General features: G+C 34.4%; 1 protein-coding gene across 1 annotated transcript in view; it reads left to right on the top strand.

Annotated features, from left to right (window-relative positions):
• Positions 1-27,977, top strand: part of SEMA3A (semaphorin 3A) — a 204,055-nt gene that overhangs the window by 73,354 nt on the left and 102,724 nt on the right. Inside the window, exon 4 of the mRNA XM_035020474.1 lies at positions 4,282-4,401. Coding sequence (XP_034876365.1) covers positions 4,282-4,401 — 120 coding nt within the window. The remainder of the gene's footprint in view (positions 1-4,281; positions 4,402-27,977) is intronic.

Below are 27,977 nucleotides of genomic sequence, written 5' to 3'. Positions count from 1 at the left end.
TGGACTTTATTTTTGTAACCATCCGGGAAAAGTCTGCGTAACATAGTCTAATCAGTGCTACATATTTGTAATGTTTGTTTTTGAATCACAGTGCATTTGGCTCCTATATCTTTTTTCTGGGGGTAGACATTTTCTTTCTGATTGATTTTTCCAGGCTAATATCTCTTTTGTGTAGTTCCTCTATCAATTTGATCTGAAAGCACTAGAAACCTTTAAAAAGTAAGTGTGAATGGTTTGTCACTAAGGATGATGAATCATTGTTCCTCAGGTGTGGCCTTGGGGTTTACTGGTTTATTACTGCCTTTGCTTTTACTTCTAGGAAAAGTTAACAATTTATAATGCTGTGGGTCTGGAGTACATTTCAGTAAAATAAGAGGTCAGTATGGTTGCCTGACTCTCAGGAAGCCAACTTGTTGCTAAACTTGTCTGTGTATATCAACTTAAGTTCCAAAAAGGATCAAGGTTTGAAAAATGAATTCATTTTGAACTGATTACATTTTCTTTATTGCGTTGTAAATCCGCTGGTGCTGAGCAAAGCAGTGCAGTAGTTTAATGCCAAATAGTACATTACATTCTAAGTTTTAAGAATCGTCACGGTTCAAGAAAAGGTCAGAATCACTCTTCTTCTGTCTCCCTAGAACAGAAATGTGTGAAGTGCGTTTCCTTTTTCTGCCATGCTTCCTTCTTTTTTAGAGGAATGTCCAGGCTGCTTTCAAATAAAATGAATATCCTGTTTTGGAACATTCAAAAAACAAAACAAAACAAAACAACAACACACACACACACACACACACACACAACACACACAAAAAAACCCTTGGCAGCAACAAGCTAGAGAATGAAGGCAAATGAATGACAGAATTGATACTCTTTTATGTAGGTTTTCTGTTTTAAAGGACAATCCTTACCAACAATGCCTCTTTCAAGTTTTTGGTTCTTCTCTGTCCAGTACTTTTAATTCACTGTTTCTTTGCAGCTGTTTTTTTAACCAGTTTTGGAAGTATTTCATTCAATTTCTTTGTTTCATTTCAAATGTCGTAACCTACTTTACAAACCTAAGAAATTTCTCCCCGTTCTATTTGCATCAGCCTTCACTTCAAAATAATATTGAGCTAGCCCCTGGGCATGGCAACAATACAACCTGCTTGCCAACTAGGAGAGCTCATTGGGGAAATGAACGGGATCATTCCAAGCCTTAGGCCAATAGGGTGGGTCTACTCCATTTGTAGCACAGATAGACTGTTATCAGTGTTCTCAGTAGAACCCTTAGCCAGGTATCACAGCTCTGGTCCCGTAACTGTTTTTTCCCAGCAGCTCTGTAGGGGGATAGCTGTCATACTATAGTGATGCTTCTTTGACAGTTAATGGGAAACAAAATTATGATATTCAGTGTAGCTCAATTCCATAGTTTTCAAGAACCCTGAGTTTTTAATTATTAATTATTGCTAATCAATTGCCCAATCTATAAGAGATATGAACTCACAAATTCTATGATCTTAGGATTCATAACACTTACAGAGATGACATGAGTCTTCATTTGTGTTCACCAGTATCCATGCTTATAAAATATCTCCTCTTTTTTATTGTGGAGAACTAGGATCCATTCTCCCATTTCTAGGATGCTCTTAGGTATTACTAATGGGATTAGAGAATTTGAGTTTGTATTCAAAATTGCATGCATATCTTTAAAGGCACGGCAGACAAACTGAAACCCTGTTCTTCTCTAAAATGAACAAGACATCCATCTGGTTCTGCCACTATTATTTATTAGAATATTCGTTTGCTTACCAATATATACACAGCCAGTTTCTTGGCTTCAACATATGGTGCCGGAACTGGTTATTTATAATCATGACTGCTATAATATTGAGTCCACAATTAGAGATGGCTGTCTTTATGTAAAAGCAGAGTATGTGGCCACCTACATGTTTCAAAAAAGAGGGTGCCGTAAAACATTTTCCTGAAAATGACTTCTTTGCAAATGACTGAATATCCTTTAAAGTCCAAATAAATCCTTTGGGTAAGACTCATGAATGCCTCATTTGTAAATGAGTTTATCAGATGTTTCCCTCTCCACAACCTCTTTCCTCTGCCTAGACTCATGCCCTAGCCTCTTGGGAGGAGAGAAACTGTTAGAGAATGGGGAGTTTGTTGTTGAGAGTCTTGGAAGGTAGGTTTTATCTGTTTCATCTCAGACATAGCTTTAAATATGAGTAAGATCTATATACCCTTCAAGTTAGGAAATTTTTCTTCATAGCAACTTGCAAAATTAATTGATTTCAGAGCTTAGTTTTAGATGTTAAAATGCTTTACCAGACAAGAGAGTCTGGATCGAAGTGGCAAAACAGTGGTAGAAATTAGATGTTTATTTTAGTTACTCCTCTAAAATACTCACCCTGTGTTAAGAAAGTAATGAGGAGTTATAACTAGGAAGTTACATATTTTACCTTAAATTGGTCTACTTCACCTTTGGAAGAGTATATTTATAGGACATCCATAGGTTTCATCCCAGAAAAATCAGAGATGATGGAAAGCAATTATTTGAATTTAAATAACAATTATTCTGCTCAAGTTTGGTTGTCTGCTCCTTATTTTCTGGGGGCATAGAGGTAAAACCAAAATTATCAGCTGCAAACACAGAATATAAAGGTCATGTGGAAAATGTACTTACATTATTGTAACACCTCAGTTATAAACTCTAAGTGACTATGAAAGTCCAAATGTGTTCTGAGCTTTCACTTGAAAAGTCACGTCACAGAGAGTGAATTTGGGAGTGTTGTACACTTAGAGGTGCTGGGATCAACTCAGCCTTCAATTAGTTTGCCAGCCTTGCTTGCAATATAGTCTGCTTTTCATCTTTGTCTGCATTTCTAGTTACATATTTGGTTCTTATTTCCAAATGTTTATAGGCAAAAATATAAAATTAGTGAGGATGGTCTATGATCAATAACAAAATAATTTTCAATGAAGTTTTTATTATTTAGCATGTGAATATACATTTGACTCTTTTCAAAGTGGATATTATGTATTCCATGATGAACTCATATTTTCTATTCATATGTATTCAATTTTTAATATTTGTTATATGGTTAAAAGACTAACATTTTATTTGAAGCTGTTTTGACAGTTTGGGTTTTTCTTTTCATTTTATTTTCTTTTTACAATATTGATAGAGATTCATCTGTTTAAAAATATTTTGCAAAAATTGAGTCTTCCCTGCTCTGGATTATTTGGGCAATAAGATTATCAGTTTATATTCTGATTATCTGATTTTTTCCCCCAGATCTTTTATCAACAGGGACAAAAGGCTGAAATTCCTGTTCACAGATAAACAGTTTCTTTCACAAGACCTACAGATAGAATAAATAGAAAGAATATAAATAGCTCTGTCCATTTTATTTATTTTTTCCTTCCAAATGTTTATTTAAATTCTACTGAGTTAACTGCCTATTTTATTTTTAAGTGATCTTTTATTCAGAAAATAAAATGGCAGGGATGTCTAAATGTCTATAAATAATAATAAGATATGACTAGAATATCCTCTTACAACTAACTGTTCTTCACCTGGGGGATTCATGGCTCATTGGGCAGGTGATCCATGTGGGGGTTCAGGATGTCCATGAAACTACTGAAAATATTTGTTAATTATACCCACTCTTTCCACCTATAGACATTCTATACTCTAACATCTTCTCTATCTCATATAAATATATCCACATTGTCTTTGAGGCTGAAGTGACATTTTCGAGAGGAGGCAGCTTTACCTTCTTAGGCTCTATAGAGCTTACCAATAAGCAGAACTGAAGTTCAAAGTCATCTGCCCATCACTATTGGTTATTAATGATGTTTAAAATTCATGTTTAATAGAAAGTTGTTTTATCTTTTATTTTGTTTTTCTAAAATTAAACTTACAGCTGATTTTTGCAAAGTAATTTCACCAGTGTATTCTTTAAATGTCTTTAATTAACCATGTAATTCCCTGTTCCGCTCATCTCTAGAAAAGTCACCTGTAGTTATTGATGATCTATACCTTTATTCTACTTTTGTATAAATAAATTGCAATTGTTCATAAGTGAACAATGATGGAAGAGAATATTTTATTAGCCCCCAAAGAATGTCTGTATTTTAGTTCATTTAATAATATGAACAAACAATAGAAAAATATGCCCTAAAAATGTGAAAAGGACACAAAAGAAATCTGTTCAAGCATGCCTAGCGCTCTCGAGGATCCCTCGGTCATGCTGACTGCTAGAACTCACTCGTTTTCCTTTTGTTTTACAGAAAGAATGTGCTAATTTCATCAAGGTGCTTAAGGCTTATAATCAGACTCACTTGTACGCCTGTGGAACAGGGGCTTTTCATCCAGTTTGCACCTACATTGAAATTGGACATCATCCTGAGGTAAGGCTGGCTTTTTAAACAAATGGTATATTTGTGTCCATGACCCCTTCCTATTCAGATGCTTCATTACTAATTTCTTCAGCTCATTTAGCTTCTGGTTTGCTATTCAGTGGGATCTACTTCAAATTCAGACGCTGTTATTAATTTTAATCTGTGAGTGCAAAAAGAATGAGACCATCACTCAGCAGTAACTATGGAACAGGAAGAAGGAAGGAAGCAAGCATTTGCTTTCGCCTTGGGTTAGAGAGTCCAGTCCATTTTGCATGTGCAGCAGATGTTAGCAGGCTGAATGTGTACTGTTTCCTCCTTCATTTGTATATTGCCAGTTCTCCCCTCCATTTCCATCCCCAGCCAGAAGCGTCTGCCACCCCAGTTGTTTTCTTCTGCCTAGGGATTAGGGAAGGATGTCATATATGTGCACAATGATCGGATCTCATGTTTGACCTAAATTATTCACATTTGTGTTTTTGCTTTGTTTCTGTATTCTGAGGTGTAATTTTAGCAGCATGGAAAAGAAAAAGAAATGTTTAATTTGTTGTACATAAAAGATGTTTTAGCGAGGAAATTAAAGTTAGGTAAATTTAAGTAAAACTAGAGATTAGGGAAGTATTTAAAGGAAAACGTAAGAGTATTGAAAGCAGTTCCATACTGCTTTACCAATATACCAGTAGCATACCAGTAGCCTTCAATTATCAGCTCTTTTGTAATTTTTTTGGTACAAAATGCCAAGAAGAACAAAAGCATTCATGTGAGAAAATCATTTGTGACGGAATTTTCTTTCAAATTGGAATTCGGAAATACTCAACAGATAAAAGATTTGTTCCCCAAATATTTCTGAAATCCTAAAGATAAAAGATAATTTACCTGTTAGCCACTTCTTTATAGATTCTCTCCCTAAATTTTCTTAAGGTATCCCAAAGTTATGGAAAAATGTTCTTTCAACCTAAAGGCTTAGAAATCAAAACAGTTTGTGCTATATCTTCTTTGTATAAGGAGACACCTTAAAGACTATGTGGTTTCTAGACTAAACACAGATATTATTATTTTACTGATGATCCTGGAAAGATTAAAACACTTCCCCAAGGTCTCACCAGTGCAGGCATTTGCTCCTCATCAGCCTATTTCCCGCAGTGCATCCTTCCTCCTCTCCGATACAAGCATGTATAGTATACTTGCTGAAATATCCAGGAGTTTTAAGTAAAAACTAACTTTAAGGAAAGGCAGTTCTACTTAAATTACTTGTTTCATACTGATGAAATTAGAAATAATTTCCTGCACATGGTCCAGGAGACTTTGTATGCTTAACTTTTTAACACCTCCTGGATAAATCTCTCCCTCTTTGCTTCCTTCTCAGTCTTCCTATAGTCAGGCACCCCCAAAAGTAGGCCTGGGGTAATGGCCCCACTATTCCGTATTCAGGAGAAAGCCCTAGAGAACTTCTTCCACATCATATTGCACTTTTTTTCAGTCTGTCAGAGATCATGCTGTACAGGGCAATGGAATCAGGAGAGCTTAGCCCCTAGCACAGGTTAGTAGAAAAGACACGGGCTGTGGAGTCACATCTGGCTTCTGATCTTGTTCTACAGCTTACTAGCTTTGGAGCACTGGAAAAATTCCTTAACTTCTCTGAGACTCTGTCTCATGGTATATAAAACAAAATTGAAAAGAACCCCTTTGATCTTCAGTGTCCGTATATTATAAATGAGAGGTTGACTCCAACTGCCTTCCAACCCCCCTAGTAAGGGCATGACCCACTGACATTTTTTGTTATAGAAGCTCAAGGAGTTCTAATCCCATCATTGTTAAACACATGTCCTGTGTCCCAGAGTGCAGGGCTTTTGTCTGACCTCAGTTGGGACTAGATGCTTGATCTGGAACAAGCTACGATTTTCTTTGTGTCTCTGTTTATATATGGCTTTTGTGGGAATTTAACATTGTCTAATAGGTAGTAGGTACTGAAAAAACATCAATTACCATTTTTAAAATATAAACCTGCATCTCAGACTGTTGCTGTCTTTCATGTTAGTAAGTGCCACCTTGTACCTCACTTTATCAGATATTATAAATTACTGCACTGGGCTCTCATTTTTACCAGGTGATTCTTGCAATTATCTTAATTCCCTTCATTTTAAAATTTGAAGCTTAGATGATCTTGATGGCCATTTAAATTAAGATACCATATCTTGTTCTTGTATTTTTATCATTTTCCCCCAAAATATTTTTTTTAATCTTTTTGAAGTTGCTATTTAGTAGAGTTCACAGCATATTTCCTTTATAAATCATCAACTATTCATTGCTCCCTTTATGGGTGGGCAGGGGATAGGAGAGTATAGGGTCTGGAGCCAGGACCCAGGAAATGGAGGAGGCCATTTCTTCCATTGAAGTAAAAAATAAAGCTTTCCTTCTAATCTCCTTTGAGATAGGATTATTGGGATGCAAATATTTTCCTGAGATTCTGAAACTCAAAACTTTTGAGAGAGGTCCTCCTTCAGAAGCTCAATGATCTTGATTTGCATGGCAGCTATATATTGGGAAATACTGTTCCAGACTCTTTAGGAGGTCAGAGGGAAGATGATTATGCAGTCATCTGTGGGAATATAGGACAGTCTAGACAGTCAATCTAGGAAATTCTGGAAAAGATATTATCAAGATAGCTTGTCTAGACAACATAAAATTTAATTTTCAAATGCTTAAGGTGCCGTAAGAGAGAAATTTAAAATCCTGCCCTTGGATTTAGACAGTTATGCTGTTTGTGAAGTTGAGAAGAAGAGAGAAGGTGTGTTTCATGCCCTTAGGAAAAGAATGACAGCAATGGAAAGACTGGAAGAGGAAGATATAACATAGTGAACAGGACTGAGACTAGGATTGTTGGATTTGCTGTCACGAAGTTTGAAACTTTCACTTACCCGGATGGCTTTTCATATAGAACAGGACGTATCTTTGTCCTATATTCTAGTTTATAAGTAGCACGAATACTTTGCTGTTACCTGCCTCACACTACATAAAATAATAGTATCCTTTTTAAACCTCTGTCCTGCCTTTGCATATTACAGATAATTTTATCACACACAAAAAAGACATTTTGCTTTTCACTTTTATCATGGCCTTTGGAGACACTTTAACATTCAGTTTTCTCTTTGCAGTGTTCTTTCATTAAAATAACTCATTATCTTACGTTGGGTTCCCCAAATTGTTGAAACTCATTGTTAGAAAATGATACTATGGACTCACCATTTTAGATGACTGAATGCCACAGAAGTAAAGACATCACTTTTGAGGCAAATCAAGACTCCCTTTATCATTTAATAGCCACAGATCTTGTAGGAGGAAATTAACAATTCCTTTAAATAATGATAAACAGTTTGCAAAAAAAAGAGAGAAAACCCTTGCTTAGTCTTCCAGTTATGATGATAGACCTTAATTTAGCCTCCTAGCATTTTAATAGCAATATTTACACTTCTGAATACTGTATTCCAAAATCTACTCTTGCCATGTAGTGAATGTCTTCTGACCACACACAGTATGTCATTGATTACTGTACTAAACAGATTTTCTGTTTCCTGTAGTACAGTTGGGAATTGGTAGGCCTATTAATTAACTCCAGTTCTATAAGATGTGTGTCAGTCAATTCTTGGGTATCTGCCAATGGTACTTGACACTGCAGATAACTGCCAGTGAGGTCACATACTTTATACACATGTGTGTGTTTATCATAAAAATGCACACAGAGTTCACGGAAGGAATGATTCAGAGCTCGAGTACAGATGAGTTTTGAGTTTAAGCTCTCAGCATCCATGCCATTCAAATGAAAAGTGTAAGTCATCCTTACGAGACAGAATATTCCCAAACGGCTTATAGTATATGGTATTTCCCCTTCAAATTTACATCTGTTAATAAAAAAATGTATGAATTTGGGAGGAGTATAGCTTTTCAAAAAAGTCTCTGGATGTTTTCTCCAATTCCAAATGGGCCTTTTCTATATACTGGGCAGGAAATCTAAAGAAAGATGGACCCAGATGAGAGCTGGAAAATATTAACTCTATAAATACTCTCATAATGTCATGATCTCAATTTATGATAGAACCAAAGGGACGTTAAGAAATGCAGTGAAGCTTAATGGCTATCTCCAAGGTCATTTCTACAATGACAACCAATATATCTAGATATAAAATAAAATGTTTTGTCTGGTTCTTCCCTTCCACCAAGAATAAGGCTTTGCTTTTATGCAAAATTTTGAATCAAATGCTCTTAGTTACAATCTCCAAGGCCAAAATGGTATTTAAGTGGTAGTTAGTGCTCTGTTGACTAATTTATACATCTAATCTTACCTTTTCTAATTGAGTTATCTCTCTCAATGCAGTATGCTATTTACCCCAACAGAGCCCAAGTTTATTTCTAAGAGGAAATACTAAAGTTGAGAAATTTAGATATCTTGGTAAAACAATGAGGAGTTACTTTGGGCAGGTTACATCTTTCCATCTTTCTTAGGTCATACATTGGAGTCTGAATTTACTTTGTAGTTGGCTAACCTAGGTGGGAAAATTCAGGATTCCTTGGAGATTTCTTCTTGGATACCCATTATTTCCACCAGAGGCAGCGTGTTCCTCATTTGTGCTCCTGACTGAGAAAAACGTGGTTAGAACAAGTCCACGTTGGTTTCTAGGTTTCTCTTTCCTAATCTTTCAATGCTTGGATAACATTGGAAGGTAGACCTGTACAAGTTACCATTCTGAATAAACAGTACCACCATTTATATTGCAAATTAAATTTTAAAACACCCTGATGTTTGTACTTGAGGAAAAGCATCATAGTTCATAGATTCTGAGTGAACTTAACGGCTTAGCAATATATTTTTTCATGAACTATTAACATTCTAAACTCTAAATTTTAGCAATAAGACAGTTTTTCAAAAGTAATAGAACTAGTAACTAAGTGAGGTAGTAGGCAGAACTAAGTTATGATTAGAAACAAGACTAGAAAAGAAAAAAAAGTTCACAAATGGTACAAAAAAAGAGTCAGAGAGTGCCAGAAATCCCCCACCACCCTATTTAAAATGTTTCTAATCACCATTTTATTTTTTGACTAAATATTTGATATGAAAACACCTTAGTTATGATATTAATATTATTTTACCCTCCACCACTTATCTGGTTCAGTTGTAAAATGTGTTTTTTTTCCCCTCACAATATTTCACTACATTTTAGTCCTAAGAACAATGCCAGATAAAAATGGAAATGTTAGCATTCAATTCTTAACTTGTATGGGGTATTTAGTTTCATGTTTTATCAGATCTGGTACACCTATTGCCAGAAAAATAATTTGGACAAAATTAAACAGTTTTCTAAAGGCCACCCATATTGATGCAATGACATCATTATCAATTACTTATTAAAAGTCTTTATTATGTATAGTACTCAGTTTCTGAATGGCATCTTCGTTCACAATCAGTATAGATATAAGGACTGCCTCATATACAGCATATCAATCAAAATATTTTTCTTCTCATGAACTCTCAATAGGTAGTTTGGATCAAAGACCTTACATTTACTGGATCTAGCTTATCACTGGAGGTGTATACTACCCGTTACTCTTTCTCCATTTTTTCCCTTTTTTTATTGATTCCTCTGCACTCATTCCTCATATAATCTATTTCAAGAGAAAATTTCTATCCATAAAAACTTTAAGTTGTTTGTTACCAATATTACATTTTACAGGAAACACACAGAGTTAGTAGTAGTACTAAACCCCATTGTCTGCTCACCTCCTTGGTCCATTTTTATCTTCTGCTCCATTCTCCTTCCTCCACTATGACACTTTCCTTGCCCTTGAACTCTGGTTGTGTGTTTTTCTTCCTTTATCTCTTTGTCCCCTTGCCTAAATTATTTTCTTTGGGACCAAACTTTAAGATAGTGGAAATACAGGTTGGATATATAGGGGAGAAAGGTGTTAGTTTGATGTATTTGAAACTTAAGAAAAATAGCAGCATGAACTTAGGTGAATTTCCACAGATCAGAATATATTTGCCTTCTCTTGCATTGTGTTTCAAATGGGCATCAGCAAGCTATCTTGTAGATTTGTTGCAGATGGTTCACTTTGATGATAATCTGAAAAAATAATATAAGTACGTTCTAAATTATTTGGATAACTACCTCACAATCGCGTAAAACGTTAAGATTTTAGTTTCTTTGTTTGCTGGAGGATTATGATCATGTGAGTGCCAAGAACACTCCTTTAATTTTTTGGGCTAATGAGAAAGAAACAAAGGTTGACTTGATATGCAAATGATGTACTCCTGCCAAGAATAGGCCAAAGTAAGGGCAGAGTGGGCTGTGTGAAGGAAGTTTTTGCTGTGGTTGAAATAGAGAAAAGTGGTTAGAAATTAAATCATTCCAGAGCACAGAGGAGGGTTGAACTACTAGGCCCAAAGACTGTAGCTTCTGGACACTAGAACTATGTTCATATTGCAAGAAGGTATTTACTTTTTAGAATACACAATATCATTATCACATTGCATTACTATTGCTAATTTTAATCGTATTTGTTTTCTAGTTTTGTTGGTATTTAATTTTAATCACGAAGAACATAAATTCTACAAATTTACTTACTGTTAGAAAATACATGATGGAAGGTAACTCTGACAGCATACTATGAAGATACCTTGTGGTAGGTTTTAAGCAGATAGCATTCCCTGTTCCCAGCGTTCACATCTGAGGACACTCTACTTGCCCTAGTGTAATGTCCCCGGTCTAGGGCTCCTCATGGTTCTCAGCTGCTCTAGACGTAACACATGTGATCAATTTGGACAGGATGAGAGTTGGGGAAGTAGCAATAACAAAGGCTGGTGATGAGAATCAGCGTGAGGTGATGAGAAGAGCACTGAGGTGAAAAGGAAAGACACAATGAGAAAACCAGAACTTCTGGAATACAAGTTTTATTTATTAAATAGATTTGAGGGTATACTAGGAAAAAATGGAGGCTTAACATTTATATCTTGGGTTCTTTAGAATTGTAGCTGCAGTTCTGCTCACTTGCTACAATCAGTGCCCAGGTGAGCTTGGGAGTAATTTGTATTCAGATGACTGATTCAATAGAGAGAAAACTGACTTTAATAAAAATATAGGAAACATTTTTCCTAAGCAAAATCCTAATAGTAATGGTGAGGAATGTAAGTACAAATGTCTACCCCTAAAGAGCGAATATATATGTAAATATCTAACTTCAACATAGGTGAAAACATCAGTAATAATAACAGTTATATGGCCAACAGCAGTTATTGAGTAATAAACATATGGCCTGGGATGGCTGCTTTGAATGTGTTCCTGAATCATTCAGTCTTCACAAAATCTGATAAGCTAGGTACTCTTAGATTCTCATTGTACTGTTGAGAAAGTTAAGGTTTTCATGGGTATTTTGGAATGTACCTGAGGCAAGCATCCTATTCAGTGGTTTGTGTCTAAATCCAAACCTTCTCTTCTAAAAGGAAGTACCGACAACATGCAGTGGGAGAGAAGGGATAAAGTCATTAACTCTAATTTAAGGGATTAAATGTGGGACTTTTGTGTTATATTTATTATATTTCAAAAATAATGTGTGCCTTGTTTCAATAAGGTGATGGCTGTAAATAAGGGGATTTCATGAAGTTAACATAGGTGTTCACATTTTAGCTGGATTTAGAAAAATGGGTGAAGTATTGATGGATGTGGAAGACAGTAAAGACTAGAAGGACAGAATAAAAGGACAGGGTAATAAATGGGGAAATGGCAAATATCCCAATATGCAGAGAGTATAGTGATTTCAAAAGAGGCTGGAAAATTAGGATCAACTTGAGTTTGTGCATGCTAGTCAAGAACAATATAAATTTTAAGAAAAGACTACTGTTACTGCCATGATTAGTTTTGGAACATATTTTTGTGTAAACATATTTTTGGTGTAAATGTAAATGGGTGGGGGTACAGGGTGATGAATGGACATCTAGATATGTCCATTTTGAGACTGTGGCAAACATTGAGTAGTGTGACATGATGAGAGCCTGAAACAATACTAACTGAAAGATACTGAATAATATTTAAAATTCTCATTGGAAAACAAAAATAAAAATAATATCCAAATCTCATAAGCCATTAGGTGAAATACAATTGAGAAGAGGACAATGTTTAAATCCTCTAATGAAAAAATGGTTTCCCAATTCTTAGGTAGGTATGTTTTATAGCATACTGTGGTTCATAAACACTCAATTTTCACTTCTAAGTCTACAAATAAGCTGAATTTATGTTGTGCATAAAACATCCAACTGTCATATACAAACTTAGGTGAATTTCTCACCCATAGTGTATCACAAAAGCATTTCTCCAAGCTTGTAAATCCAGACAGTGCTATTTTGTGTAATGCATATGTGAAAGCAATTCAAACACACTTGGTTTAAAAAATAAAAAGACAAACAAAAAACAGCTAACAGAAAGAAATAAGATAGTATATAGTACTTAGAAACAGTGATTTTAATGAAAAATCCAGGCTTTATTTATTTTTTTTAAAGATTTTATTTATTTATTTGAGAGAGAGAATGAGATAGAGAGAGAGAGAGCATGAGACAGGGGAGGGTCAGAGGGAGAAGCAGACTCCCCGCCGAGCAGGGAGCCCGATGCGCGACTCGATCCCGGGACTCCAGGATCATGACCTGAGCCGAAGGCAGTCGCTTAACCAGCTGAGCCACCCAGGCGCCCCAGGCTTTATTTTTAATTTCATTATTACATTATAGTTTATACCGATTCTGTGAAATTTTTATGAAAATGATATACCTGATTTATCCTTTGTTATTCTTTTAAGTTTCTTTCCTGCTATAACTACTCCCCATTATTTCTTCATTATGTTTATTACTATTAATGGCTGTCAGTATTGGGATGCTTGATAGCTTTATCAATATTATGGTATTTGATTTTCACAGCTCTGTGATGGAAGTGTTATCTCCATTTTTCAATTTAGGAAACGAAGTTTCAGGGTCATTCAGCAGCATACCTATATCATCACACAACTAGTAAATCTGTTGTTATAACCATCATAACATGTGGCTTTTCTGGTGACATAAATCTTATGTTTGATATTGTACCACTTATATCTTATTGGACTGATGCTATGCCTTTTTTGTTTGTTTTAGTTTTTTTATTGTCATAAGAATACTTAACACAAGATCTAGTCTCCTGGTACCTTTGTAAGTACATGGTTCAGTTATTGTTAACGGTAGGCACAATGTTGTAGAGGTCATCTCTGAAATTTAGTCATCTCGCATAACTGAAAGTTAATACTCATTGAGCAGCTACTCCCCATTTCCCCTCCTCACAGCCCCTGGCAACCACCATTCTACTCTCTGTTTCTGTGACTTTAACTATTTTAGATTCCTCATTTAAGTGGAATCCTAGAGCATTTGTCATTCTTTGATGGCTTATTTTACTTAGCATAATATCCTTCAGAGTCATTCCAGCATTATTCACAGTAGCTAAGATATAGAAACAACGTAAATATCCATCAGCAGATGAAAGGATAAAGAAAATGTGGTCCATACATACAACAGAATATTATTAAGCCTTAAAAAAAGAAAGAATGTCGGCTGTATTCAACAACATGTACTATGTGTTCATTGATACTCCAGGTTAAACACTCTCAAAATACTGAATTTCAAGTAAAATGAAGTACAACTTGCATTATTAGTAATGTTCTTGAAAGAAACATTAAGTTCTTTGTATTAAAAACGTGACAGTGCCTGTCAAGTTGGTAAAATTTGATGGCAGTGGCGAATACCTGGAGTCCTTTAAAGGATATGGTAGCACTATAATCAGGGAGTCATGTTTCAGTGAAAGAAGTACTAGAGAGCTCACAGAAACACTTCTGTTTCTACTCATTCTCTATATAATCTAGATATTGAGCAAAGGTAAGCAAAACATACCTACTCGTGCTTCCACTCAGACACACAGGGGAGTATGTTTTATAATCCAGGAGAGTTGTAATTCTTTTTTACCCAAAAGGGAAACTCAGAATCTGTAGCATTAATAGCAATGTATTTTAAGGAGGATGCTTAAAATACAAAAAAATAAAAATCAGTTTTGCATCTCTCATTTAAAGTTAGCAGTGAGACATGTCCTTTTACTTTTTCTTAATATTTTGATTATGTACTATGTCAAGAACATTGAAAAGTCTGGATGCTGATATATTTAGAATTCTAGATTCTCTAATAAACAGAAAATATGTAATTTTATGTGGCATACAATTATCAAATAACAGAAGACTGTCAGTCTTTATTCCATGTTTCTTGATATAAATGGGCCTTATCAAGCTATTTCTGCCTATGAGGATATTGAAATATTAATGTATTTTTTAAAAGCTACATTTGGTACTCAAATTTAATTTTGTACTTAAGAGTATTTAGAAATTCCAGCTGGAACAAATGCATTTAGAGAAATGTATATTTATAAGAAGGGACATCCTTTAATCATTGCCTAAAAAATGGAAAGGCCTTAAAATTGTATTTAACACAATTATTGGTATCTTTGCATACTTTGCTATTATACATTGGTAATTTAAATCTATTCCTATATAAGGGATAGAAACTGGTATCAGTGCCTCAGTGCAGCTTTGAGATTTATACATTTACATGCAGGAAATATATTGTTTCAAATTGTCAGGAATCAAACTGTATAGAATGACTACTTTCCATTTTTATTTTATTTTTATTTTCCAGTCTGACATTTTAATTCAATTTTGCATCTTTGGTCACTGAAAGCAATCTCAGGAATTGCTGAGTGGTTAAAAAGAGAGTCTAATGGGATCTAAAATCAATTCACAGGTCTGTCACTGGTTCGTTGTGTGACTTTTGCTGCCACTGAAGTGACAGTAAATTGGTGTCGTCCAAATTTTCACACCTCAAGATTTCTCTTGTGATAAAAAAATACTTACCTAATATGCATTATGCATATTCACTTAAGAAAATTGGTTAGTGATTAAGTACAGAGCTAGCTTCTATTTCAGCAAGTTACCTCACTTGAGATGATCACGAAGCTTTCTACAGGGGCTAAATGTCTGAATCTCTCTAATGTTGCAAATGGGGTTTTGTATACATGCCAGGGTTCAAGCTCCTTTTAAGTGCTTTCATCCTGGCAAACTTTTCTTCTTTTGATTTACATTTTGTTGGCATTTAATAGCTGTCTTACCTCATATTTAAATTACTTAACCTGGAAAGGATGGATGTTTAGTGCCCCACATTTACTTGCCCTTTGCTGGCCTAAATCTTGGAGGCAAATGTTAAGATTTGCAGTAACGAATACCTTTTCTTTGTCTTATGTCATGCTAGATAGCAATTCTAGGTAATGCCTTACTACATCAAAGTTTTGCCAATAGCAATATGGAATTTTTAAAAAATTCTGCCTAAAATTGCACAGTCTCTTAGACATATGTAAAAATCTCTTTTTTTCCTAGAATAAGGTGTAATAACTTATCTGACAGATGACTAGGAAAGATTATGTAAATGACAAGGAAAATATAACCATTTTTACAGCGCAAATGTCCAGACAACTAGAAGTGAACTGACATACCCTTGTTTAGAAAGTGTGTCAGAGGCAATCAGTAGTTTCCAAAGCTTTGATTAAAATCAGCTTCAGATAAAATGAAAAAGCCAAATGAAATGATGTGTTTGCTGTATGAATGACAAAAAATTTTAAAAAGCTCAGCAATATCTGATATCTCACTTAAAAAAATTTATGAAGAAAAAAACTTAGGTCCATAATTAAACTATGACCACAATTTCCATAAAATTCTTGCTCAGAATACATGTTTATAAAATATTGTAGCTTACTGTTGCCATTTACCTCCTCTAATTTCTATCCTTCATTTTATAATAGAGGAAATTTGAACTAGATTGCATAAGTAGTATTCTAAAATCCTATGGCCACTTCGTGGTAAAAGCTGACCTGAAACTCAGTTCTCCTGACAGCTTATTCAGAGTCCTTTCCATTTTACTACATTGCCTTCACTCTCACTGTCAATCATGTAAAAAAACATGAAAGACAGAATTTTCCATGTATGTCAAGCTATTTATGAGGGGTTTTTTTCCCCTAAAATTCAAAATAATGTGAATAAGTAATCTTAGATAATTATTTTTAAAAAACATAGTTATCTTTTACTTTCTTTAGGAGTTTGTCGTCTGATTATAAGCAATATCATGTAATTTCAGAGAAAAATTACATGATTTTTTTTTTACAAAGTAATATTTACTTATTGAAAATGAGTAAGTTGCCTCTTCAAAATAGGTAAAATTTGAATGTTGTTTTAGTACTCTATACTGTTTCCCTTTATTCTCAAAAAGTAGCTGGATTTAAGATGATTTCTATTAGTTGGAGCAGTCAACACATATCAAATATTATCAAAGAAAATAATTGAAAACATTAGGAAAGCAACTGGAACACAAGCATCATGCAAAATTTCACCCACACACCTCTGCATACAATGGACAAGAATGACTAAACGCTTTGATCTTTCCTGGATAACATGAAAGGGCAAAAGGGAAAAAAAGCAACATCTGTTAGAAAAAAAAAATTTAATGAACAGGGTGGAGACTAGCTGAGTGTTGACATAAAACATGAGAGAAGGAAAAAATAAAATGCAGAAACAAAGTTATTTATAGTCACAGACCTCGAAAGGTCTAAAGAGATAAAGTTGGATTTAGAAAAAAGATACTAAAATAAACGCAGTTTGATTTGTATGTAAAGTATGTATAATTCCTATAGTGAGTTCTCTACAATTGTTGTCAAGAGGAAATATATATGTAATGTTGTGTATCTCTATATATGACTTTTATATAAAACTATACATAATATATATTATATGTATGTGTGTGTTTCTATCCATAAGGATGGAAATACCTTAGACAAAATTGTGAAGGTATAATATAAGGAATATAAGTCAATTTAGGTTGCCTGAACATATATTTATAAATACAGGCTTTAGTTTATTTCCTATTTAACATAAGGAAATAACTGCCTGTTATGGGGAAAATGATTATTTTGAAACAGATCTGTTTTATATACAGGTAGCATTTGCCTGGGCATTGTCCATCATTCAATGATTATCGCAAATATCCAAAGCAAAGACATTTTATCAGTAGTTTATAAATTTGTGGGATTTTTCAGGTTTATGAGTTTTTGTATCCCAAAGGGTGTTGTTGTTACTGGTGGTTTTTCTTTTTAGAATTGGCATCATATTATGCTGTTATAAGTACAGATTCCACTACCATATAACTTGGTATTTTTAAGGATTCTGGATGATACAACAGCTGTTACCAACCTCGTATCTGGTGGGTGACATGAATGTATATGACATCCTCTCATATATGCATAAGAATATTCTGGAATACAAGTGGATAAAATAATGACATTAGAGCCTTAACCTTAGTTGGACATAAATTCTTAAAAAATAGTAACAATAACTACTGAAAGTGAATCATGGGCAAAAATGGCAAGAAATCATAATCTTAGATGTAATGAGAAAGTATTTAGGAAATGAAAAAAGATTTTTTTTTTGATGATTTTATTTATTTATTTGACAGAGAGAGAGAGAGAGAGCACAAGTAGGCAGAGCTGTAGTCAGAGGGAAAGGGAGACGCAAGCTCCCCGCTGAGCAGGGAATCCAATGCAGGCTTCCATCCCAGGACCCTAAGATCATGACCTGAGCTGAAGGCAGACACTTAGCTGACTGAGCCACCCAGGCACCCCAGAAAAGATCTTTGCCTTTTACAGGTCATGCCTGTATATAATAGACTAAGTTACTTTGCTGCTCGACACCAGATAAGAGATGTAAAGGTCACCATGACATATGGTTTCCTTTGATGAAATAACACTCTTACCTCACTTCTTCCTCTCTTCCACTGCTTGGCCTGTCCAATCAGGTTTCCACACTGAAGCCAGAGCAGGCTTCTTAGAAAGCAAGTGGTAGCTTTCTAAGACATTTTCTTGCCTTCTTTTAATCCTAGCAGTTAGGGAAATCTGCTTTTTGGTCTTGGTCCTTCCAACCTCTGCTTGTTTGGGCCACTGTCCCCTTAAGCCTCCTGACGCTCTGGAGTTTCTGGTTTTCTTTCAGTTCTTTTACATTCCCAGTCTCTCTTCTTCTAGGTCTTTGTGCTTATTGTTTCTGTTTCCTGGATGGATCTTTCCCCTGATACTTACTTTAATAAATCCATCTGATCTTTCTGATCTCAACTCAAGCATTACTTCCTAGTTTACCTCCCTTCTCTTATATTATAAATAATACTGTATATACTCTCAGAGCAGCACAAGTGAGGAGGCAGACAGGTAAACAGATACATATATTATGATACATCTGTAATAGGGATTAGAGAATTTGTCTGAAATAGGATATATATTTGCAGGTAGGATTCACATCATAAACTCTAAACTATGATGGATCATTTCTTTATCTCTCAAGAGTTAATTATTCTTGTATTTTTCCTGGGCAAAAAGCCACAGGGTATAAATTAGAATGGGAAATAAAAGTCCTCAGCTAGTAAGAACCCTTGAGTAACACCAAATAGTCTCTAAAAAAATTCGTGGGTTCTCCATATTTCAGTATGAGTCATTTTATACATTTGACATATATCACCACCTTTATGTTAGGAATAATCCATACTCATTAACATAAAACTATGCTGAAATTAACGCTTGATTTTTTTGGTTGGTATAGTTGTTTAATTCCTCATATGCATAAGTCCTTAGTAGAGGACAGTTTTAATTAAAATTTTCACAATAATAGGGGCACCTGGGTGGCGCAGTTAGTTAAGCGTCCGACTCTTGGCTTCAGCTCACATTGTGATCTCAGGGTCCTGAGATTGAGCTCCACGTCAGGCTTTCTGCTCAGCAGGGAGTCTGCTGGAGATTCTCTCTCTCCCACTCTCTCTCTCAAATAAATAAATAAATCTTTAAAAAATTTTTCACAATAACATTTACACAGATCTGCAATTGAAAGTTATTCTGCTGATAGGGCCTTTATGTAGGCAATTCAGGAAAACAGTAGTTGGAGGATATACATGGCCAAACTTAAAGGAAGGATGAAAAGAAGGAAGGAGGGGAATCAAAAAGGGAAGGAAGGGGGGAGGAAGGGAAGGAAGGTTGAAGAAATACACGTCAGAATACACTTTGATAAAACAGGTAGGGCTAATGATGAATTTACTGCACAATAACAGTAGCAACAACAACAATAATAATGTATTTTTTAATTTTTGTTTTGGGCCCTTTGTTCAAAATGAGTAGAAATTCCTTGTACTTCAATCCTTTGAGTATTGACACTTAAAGATTTTTTGGTTGATCTCACTTGTAACATAACATCTATGTTAAAGTCTACATTTCACTCCTGGAGACTAATACACGGGAAGCAATAAATATAATAAGCAATGTGATGTTCAGCAGCAGCTTTTTTCCTGACAGGGTAGGGAAGTGGGAGTTTTAAGGTGAGAGGGCAAGGAGACAAGTAGAAGGCAAAGACAGAAATATGTACAAACTACAAAAGATAATAACTGAAGGTAGCATTAGGTGAAAAGTATGCACCATTGTTTGAGTTTCGAATTAAAGCTCTCTGAGGATAAAGGCAGATTTTATTTGGGTAAAAGAATTGCCTTTCATCTTCCCCCATCAGGATTTAATTGGCAGGAGATGACACAACCTGCTTAACAATCAGGTATTTCAGAGGTTGAGCAGTTTGACAAGGAGCAGGTTTTTCTCAACTCTCCTTAAATGCCTTTTTTTTCCCTGTGTGTGAGCAGCATGTATTTGCCATGTATGAAACATTAGGTCACTAATACTCTCAGAGAGTAGACGATGGATTCTAGAATTCAGACTTTAGAATTTAGCAGAATGTACAGAGTTATGTAAAAATGCCACCTTCGTGTCTGTGACTGGGAAGAAATATGACATTGTAATATTAATGGCATTTAATTTTATATATAACTTACTGATTTATATTCTAGATAAAGCATCTGCAAATTCTGTAATGCTTGGCATGTTAGAAAAAGAGCATCGAAAAAGTGAATACATTTGTGGATATTCATTATGAGAAAAGTTTGAAGATAGTGCCTTAAACATGGAGTCAGAGTAAAGCAGTTTTCCCCAAGCCTGACTGAGTTTTTATTTATTTATTTTTTATTATTTTTTTAATGGGGAAAACTTTTTTTATTTTTTTTTAATTTTACTTTATCTTAGTGTGTTATGTTAGTCACCATACAATACATCTTTAGTTTTTGATGTATTGAGTTTTAGAAACCACTTTGGATTAAACACAGTGTTAGCTAAAAGAAGATTTAATTATATCATTTCACTTCAAAGAGATATTGTGATTGTATGTGTTTCACCTAGTAAAGTGCTCTGCTGAATAGATTCTGAATTCTGACACTGAATACTCCTCATTCCGATTGTTACCCCTCCTTTTCCCCCTGGCACTCCAGATGATAAAGCTTATGATTTTCATTTGGAGTTTTCCTCTTCTGATTAGATGTGAAATATAAAATATTTTGTGTAAGAGCATATTCTTTTTTCAATCTACACACTTTTCTACAGCAAGCCGTCTGACACATGTTAGACAGTTGATAATATTTATTAATTTGGTTAAGTGAATAACCACCAGTGTCAGCATAATTATTGTAACTTTAAAAGTACCAATTTTAAATGTTCTTGTTTTTAACAGAAGAAAAACCCTTAATTAATATTTTGTTCCACTTTGATTTCTTTTCTTTGCTTCTAGGTGTAAGCTTAAATGCCATTTTACATTTGTTTGTTCAACTCTGTGTCATATGTTTCCTTTTCCTTGCATTTGGGTTGACTCTTTTCTCCTTGCAGAGCAAACACGCCATTGCCATGTGGTAGACTCTTCCAGCATATACATAGGCAAATTATCTGCAAATACTGTGTTACTTGCCTATTGTTTAAGGAGCAAACATTAAATAATACATTTTCAGAAATGAAAAAGAGGGTATCTCATGATTCAGCAGCCATTAGCACTCTGTCAAATTCCTACATTTTTATTAAACATACATGTTTATTTTTTTTCTAACAGATACCCTGAATTTGTACCTGAACTTCCATGGTTTTACTTATAAAGTTCTTAGCAAGAACTATAGGCACTTACACCTCTAGTGGAATTTAAAATAGAAAAAGGATCTTTTGTAATATTTGTATTATTTTCTTACTCAGTGAATATATGGAATCAAACTTCAAATCTTTCAAACATTCACAAGCACAATTTCTTTAGTTTATTTTCTATAATAGGACAGTCCTAACTTCAAATCTTTCATAATATAATAATAATGAGATTTTCAAATATATTGACCTAAGAATGTTTTAAATGTCTTACTTGTTTGATGTCTATGTAGCTGTTAGATTATTCAAATTAAAAATCAATTTGCCTCATCTGTATATATCATAACCTTTAAAACTGAGTTTCATAGCACAAAAGATTTCCTTTCTAGTTAATAAATTTAGCTGCTTAAAGTAATATGCTGTATACTTAAACCGTAAGTTGTTTGTGTGTGTGCATATATATATGTATACTTATATATATAAAATAGCTTTATATGTATATGTGTATATACAACCTATATAGATATGTGTGTACACACACACACACACACACACACACTATTCTTTGGAGCTGCATAATTATAAAAACACTCAGTTTGTAAAATGAGCCTTGTAAAGAATTTACCATAAGAAATGCTAGTAACTACTTTGAAGGAATGGCTGTATTTTTATTAGATGTTTTGGTAATTTGAAATAATGTAACTTTATGTGATTTAAATATGTATCATTTTAGTCAAGTACCTGAAGGTTACAGACTTTTACATGTCTATCTTCAAAACTACAATTGCACTGAAATCAGTAATTTTTTTAACTTTTTCTATTTTACCTATGAAACAATATTTGCAGAAGAATTGACTATCAGTAAGGATTTCATTTATTTTAAAAAATGGCAAAATTTGTACCAGTTATACTAATGGTAATATATGTAACACAGACTCTTCTGCAAGTGTAATCCCAAACTAAGCTGAACTGAGATCTTGAGATTTCTGTTCCTATTTAAGAAGTGTTTAACACTGCTCTGAAAACATGCTGCAAAGTAGTGCTTGAGATGAGTGTTTACATATAATTTTTTACCAAATGGCGTTTTTTTCCCAAGTAGCTCTAAATTGACTCATCATTGAGTCTTAGGAGAATTATTACTTCAGTGCTGATTTTACTCTTAGTATAAGCTCAAAAATGTTAAGCAAATAACTTTAAAACCCCCTTTCCCTTGTTTCAAATTCTGGAAAAAAAAGTAGCATAAAAGAACACTCAAAGCAACAATAAAGACTTCTTACTAACAAAGGGATAGTTATGTCTAATTTATTTTTGAATTGTCAAACTAATATTTCATATCATAATGGTTTTCATTTTGTTGGACACTAGGTTGAGAAAAATAAATAGGATCATGCATTTCATGCCATTTTTAAAAATATGCCAAATTTTGTAGTCAAAGAATAAAATATTCTGTTGTCTTTAAAATGTGAAATGTGTCTTTATAATCAATCAACGTACAATGCAAACAGAGTATCATTTGTGCCATATTATGGTAGTTGTAAGTAAAATTGAACTGCAAATGATATCTTGCCTTAAGTAACTTAGAATTTTACTTAGAGACATAAATCTGTCTAAGTCAACAAACATTTTCAACAAATACTTCTTTTTGTGCTCATTTTATGATGATACTAACATTATGGTATGGGGTTTTCTGCTTCCAAAGCTACATGGGCATTTGGGGAAGAAATCATATGGAACATAAAGCAATGGCCAGTTATAATACAGTTATGTAGAAAGTACCACAGAAGCCCCAGTTTTGGAATACCCAGTTTTGCCTCAGAGTATTTAAGCTTGTTCCAAAGCACTTAAGACAAGAATAGCAACATTTCCACAAATGGGAGTAACACTGAGGCACAAAGGAATAAAAGTAAAACATGATGCAAAAACATAGACGAAGTCCAGCTATAGTAAAAGAATGTAATAATGGAGTAGGTATTCAGAGAACAGAAGTCAGTGGGAATGAAGTGTTTGGTAAGGGTTTCAAGAGGATAGTAATAACAGTAGTAACAATAAAACAATAACAATAAACTATTTTTCAGTTATTTCTGAACACTTTTCTGTATAACTTCTGTTTATGCCTCAGATCTCCGCTTAGATGTCCACTCTGGGAAGCCTTGTCTGGCTACCTCATTCCCAGTCCCCACCTAAGTTAAATCACCATCATGTTTCACATATGATATTTTTCTTCAGAAATACACGTGGAAATTACATGAATGTTGCATATGTATTTGTTTAATGTCTGTCTTCCTACAAAACTGTTAAGTGACAGAGGACTGATAGTCTTATTCAGTTCTGCAGTTACAACCCCAAGCATGGGGTAGGATCATTAAGAATTTGGTAAAAATTAACAATTACATGTTCAAACACTGTGCCAACCAGTTAACTTATTTCATTGCTACAGTAGTCTAAATAGGCAGATTTAGACTAATAGACTAAATAGACTATTAGGATTTTTTTGTATTCTATAAATGAGAAAACTGGGAATTAGAGTGGTTAAATAAGCAATGCAAAATCATACACCTAGGGAATCCCAAAGTCACAATTTGAATTCAGGTCTTTAAAACTACTAATCTCTTAATACAATAACTGTGAAGCTACTTGAAAGTAAATTCTGATAATGACCTGAAAGGGTTTGGATAAATGCATAGAACAAAGTAAATATTTTCCCTAAAAGAAAAATATAAAGAAAAGCAAAGATATGAAATTAATGCCAAATGTACTATTTTCATTGGATAGTGAAGAGAATATGCTCAATAAACCATTTTGCATATTAGAAAATAGAAAAAAAATAAGTTGGGCATTAGGATTAGGCCAAATTAGGAATCTTGAAAGTTATATATTTGAAAAAGAAAGAGTTACTCAGGATTGTTGAGTAGGAAGTTAATATGATGAAAGCAGGTTTTATAGAATTTTAAATTGCTAGTGAAGTATGTGATAAAGTGATTGGTAAAACGGGATAGAGCATCAAGGAAGTCCTTTAGGAAGCAAAGCAGAAATCTGGTGTTGATATAATCACAGCCATATTTGCATGATGAACGTAGAAGAAAAGAAAAATATTAAGAGTTTCTTTGGTAGAAGGATAAAAAGATTTGATAATTGATAGATAATAAAGAATAAATGAAACTGATAAGCCAAGGGTATGATCTGGGCTTTGAACATGTGTGAGAAATAATGATGATTTCAGTGTTAAGATTTGGAGCATAATTAGGAGAATTAACTTGATTATAGGATCCTAGTCTTAAGAAAAAGGTGCAGTGCTTGGTTTCCACTGTGTCGAGGTTATGGTTTGGAAGAGACATCCAAGCAGTGTGTCACTTAGGCAAGTCCTAAGCAGAAAGAGAAAAGAAGTGTAAACAAGGAAGTCATGACTTTGAAGTTCTGAATAATAGTTAAGGAGAAATAAAATGCAAGAAAGCCCAAGACTTGGCCTTAGCAAAATCACTTTTGGTGAAGCAGGGGGAGAAGTGATGAAGAAACAGGAAATGGAGATAGGGATGGAATACACACAGAATCGAGTCAGAAGAGAAAATCATCCCTTCAAATAGGTACTCAGAATTTCCATGTTCAGTGAAAATACCAAGGAACAACAGAAATGATACACACACACAAAAAGCCTTGGGAAGACCCCAGGGGAGTTAGAACAAGAAAGTCATTGGTGTTTTCTAATAAGGCCTTTCAAGTAAAAGAGTGGGAAAGGAATTCAGGGAAAAAAGGGGTTAATGTGGAAGGAATGATTGAGGGAAAGGGTTAAGTATAAAATGAGTTATATGTGAAATACACCTATAACTATGAAAGGAACACAATTCAAGGGTGTAGGTCAGCAGGAAAAACAAACTGTGCAACTAGCTAAAGTTATCTTTATGTGTTTAAAATATATTTCCCAATTAATCCTAAGAAAAAAAACCCAAGACTTATCTTTGTTTCTCAGGTCTATCATTTGCTCCACAGGCCCCTGGTTATCATTTTGAACATATGAAGAAACAAGTTAAGACAGCTTGTGGTAGAGCAAGATTAGAAATAATGGTTCCTTGTTCCCAGAGTATTTTCTCAGCACACAAACCACATCTTTTTTAGCTGTGGATTTTTAAAATCATAATGTTTCATGTAGCAGCAACCTGAACAGTTAAACCTACTATCTTCTATTATAATACCTTGGCCATGCATATAATTATTGTAAATTCCAGCTCTGTTAATTATTAGTTGTACCCCTTGGAGCATAGGCAGTGTCCTTAACTTTCAAATGAATAAAATAATCTACCGCTTAGCACGCTTGTGAGGAATATAAATATAATATGAAAACAACAATAAACATAACAGCAGAGTTTCTATGTTATTGTCACATATGAAAAAACAACCTTAGGGAGGTGAAAGTCAGAGTCACACAACTACGAAGCAGCAGAGCCCAGACCCAAAGCCAGGTGCTCTAATTCCGCAGACTGTGCAGGTGCCCCGCACAGGACCTAGCGTCTTCCTGTGTCCTTAACTGAGGCTGCCGTGGTTTAATCCTGGTACCAGAGACAGAGCCGGCAAAAGGGAGAGTGGTCGTAGTGTCCCAGCACGAGCACAGGATTTACACCATTGATGTTTACCCTCTGGTTCTGTGAAGGGATCCCACAGGTTGCCCCCAGAGAATTTGTAATAGCGATAGGGACAGGAAAACAGGAAAAACAGCATGGCTCTGTCCTCTTCCCTGATCCTGCGTGGCACCTGTCCTTGGAAATTGAAGCAATTACACTGTGCCAAACAATGGCAAAAACAAGGACAAAAATTATGTAGAAGGCAGATAGTCCAGGTTAACCATACATTTGAGGTTCCGTTGTATTTCTCTGTTCCGAAACACTGGACGCGTCAAAGCTTCCGGCTAACAACCAGCCGTGTCTTCCTGATCATGCATTCATATGCATCTTCTCCAGTTTGCCTCCTTTGTTTTCAAAAGTGCAAAGGGAATACAAAAATATTAAAGGAGAGCGATGATTTATTATTCAAAAGGTAAAAAGGTACAAACAATTAGTAATACAACAGGTTGCTTAAGATGAAATTAATTTTATCATATAAATAGTTCAACAGATGTCTTCCATGTTTTGTAGTTGTTTGTCCTCTGTTAAATATTACTTTTATCTGCAAGAAGATTTCAGAATTACACAACATCCAGTTGTTCTATGGTTCGTAACTTTTGCACATGATTCAAGATATTCCTCAACTTAGTTCCTATCATATTTTCTCCTTTCTTGATTTTGCGGCTGTTTTTAATTTCCATCTGTATTTACTCACTGTCCTCATCCCAGCCCACCAGTTACTTTTTCCCCCCAGAACAGTGTCTAAGATTTTATGGTCAGGTTCAAAGCACTGTGTAATATGATATCCTCCTACATCTATGTTCTCATTTCCTACAGCACCCCCTCTCATCCTCCCTTTGCTCCTCCTAAACTTCAAATACAGTCCATTGATGCAGTTAGCCAAAAAATACCTCATTCCAAATGTAGTATCCTCCCTTACTAATATAGACATATCCTTATCCTTTATTCTTAATATCCCTTGAGAATCCCACATTGTTAGGCATCGCATTACATAGGCATTTTCAGGTTTCAGCATACTGTAACTTTACTTTTCCTAATGTCATTATCTTTGACAATGTATAATGACTGTGAATAACAGCTTACAAGTAGGTTTTCAGAATATTGGACAGTATATGTCTATAAAGACAAAAATAATTCACTTACTTGTATGTAAGTGATGAATCACTAAATTCTAATATTACTAATATTACACTAATATTAATAATAAACTAATATTACACTGTATGTTAATTAACTGGAATTTAAATTAAAAACTTGAAACTACAAAAAAATAAAAAATAATAACTGGCTGTTGAGAACAGATCCCTATCTTATTTTGCTCATGTTCAGAAATTTTGACTTAAGCATTAGGATATTTGAGGTAAATGGATGTTGTGGCTTTTTATTACTCAACTGGAGAGCTGCCTGATTTTTCATTTTTCCTTATGTGTACTACATTGGCTCTAGCAAAATTTGAGTGTCTTCAAGTAGAGGGAGCTAGATTTCTAATACATACCATATCTGGGAGCAAGAATTTAAATGACAGGAGACTAAGCTTGAATTCCTGACTTTTTTTTTTTCTTTTAATTTTTAAGACCACAACATTAAGTAGCTCTCTAAAGAAAGTGTTTTCCCTACTTGGGGAAGACTTTTTATAATACCACATAGAGCAACAACATTTATATTGCTAACCATTTAGTAATCTAAATGAATTTTGCCCCCCATCCTTATTATTTCAAATTAGTTATGAGACCTTCTAAACAGAATGGGTGTAGGGGATTATTTTATGATTTATGGAAAAATGGAATAATCAGAGCATGCCATAAGTGGTTTAACCTACATTTTTATACATTTATTCTCAACTCTCTAAACCCAACTATCC

The sequence above is a fragment of the Mirounga leonina genome, unplaced genomic scaffold, assembly GCF_011800145.1.
Source record: "Mirounga leonina isolate KUSES-001 unplaced genomic scaffold, KU_Mleo_1.0 Mir_174, whole genome shotgun sequence".
In the NCBI taxonomy this organism is placed as follows: Eukaryota; Metazoa; Chordata; class Mammalia; order Carnivora; family Phocidae; genus Mirounga; species Mirounga leonina.
Note: the sequence above shows the minus strand (reverse complement) of the source record. Positions and strands in the feature narration are given on the sequence as shown.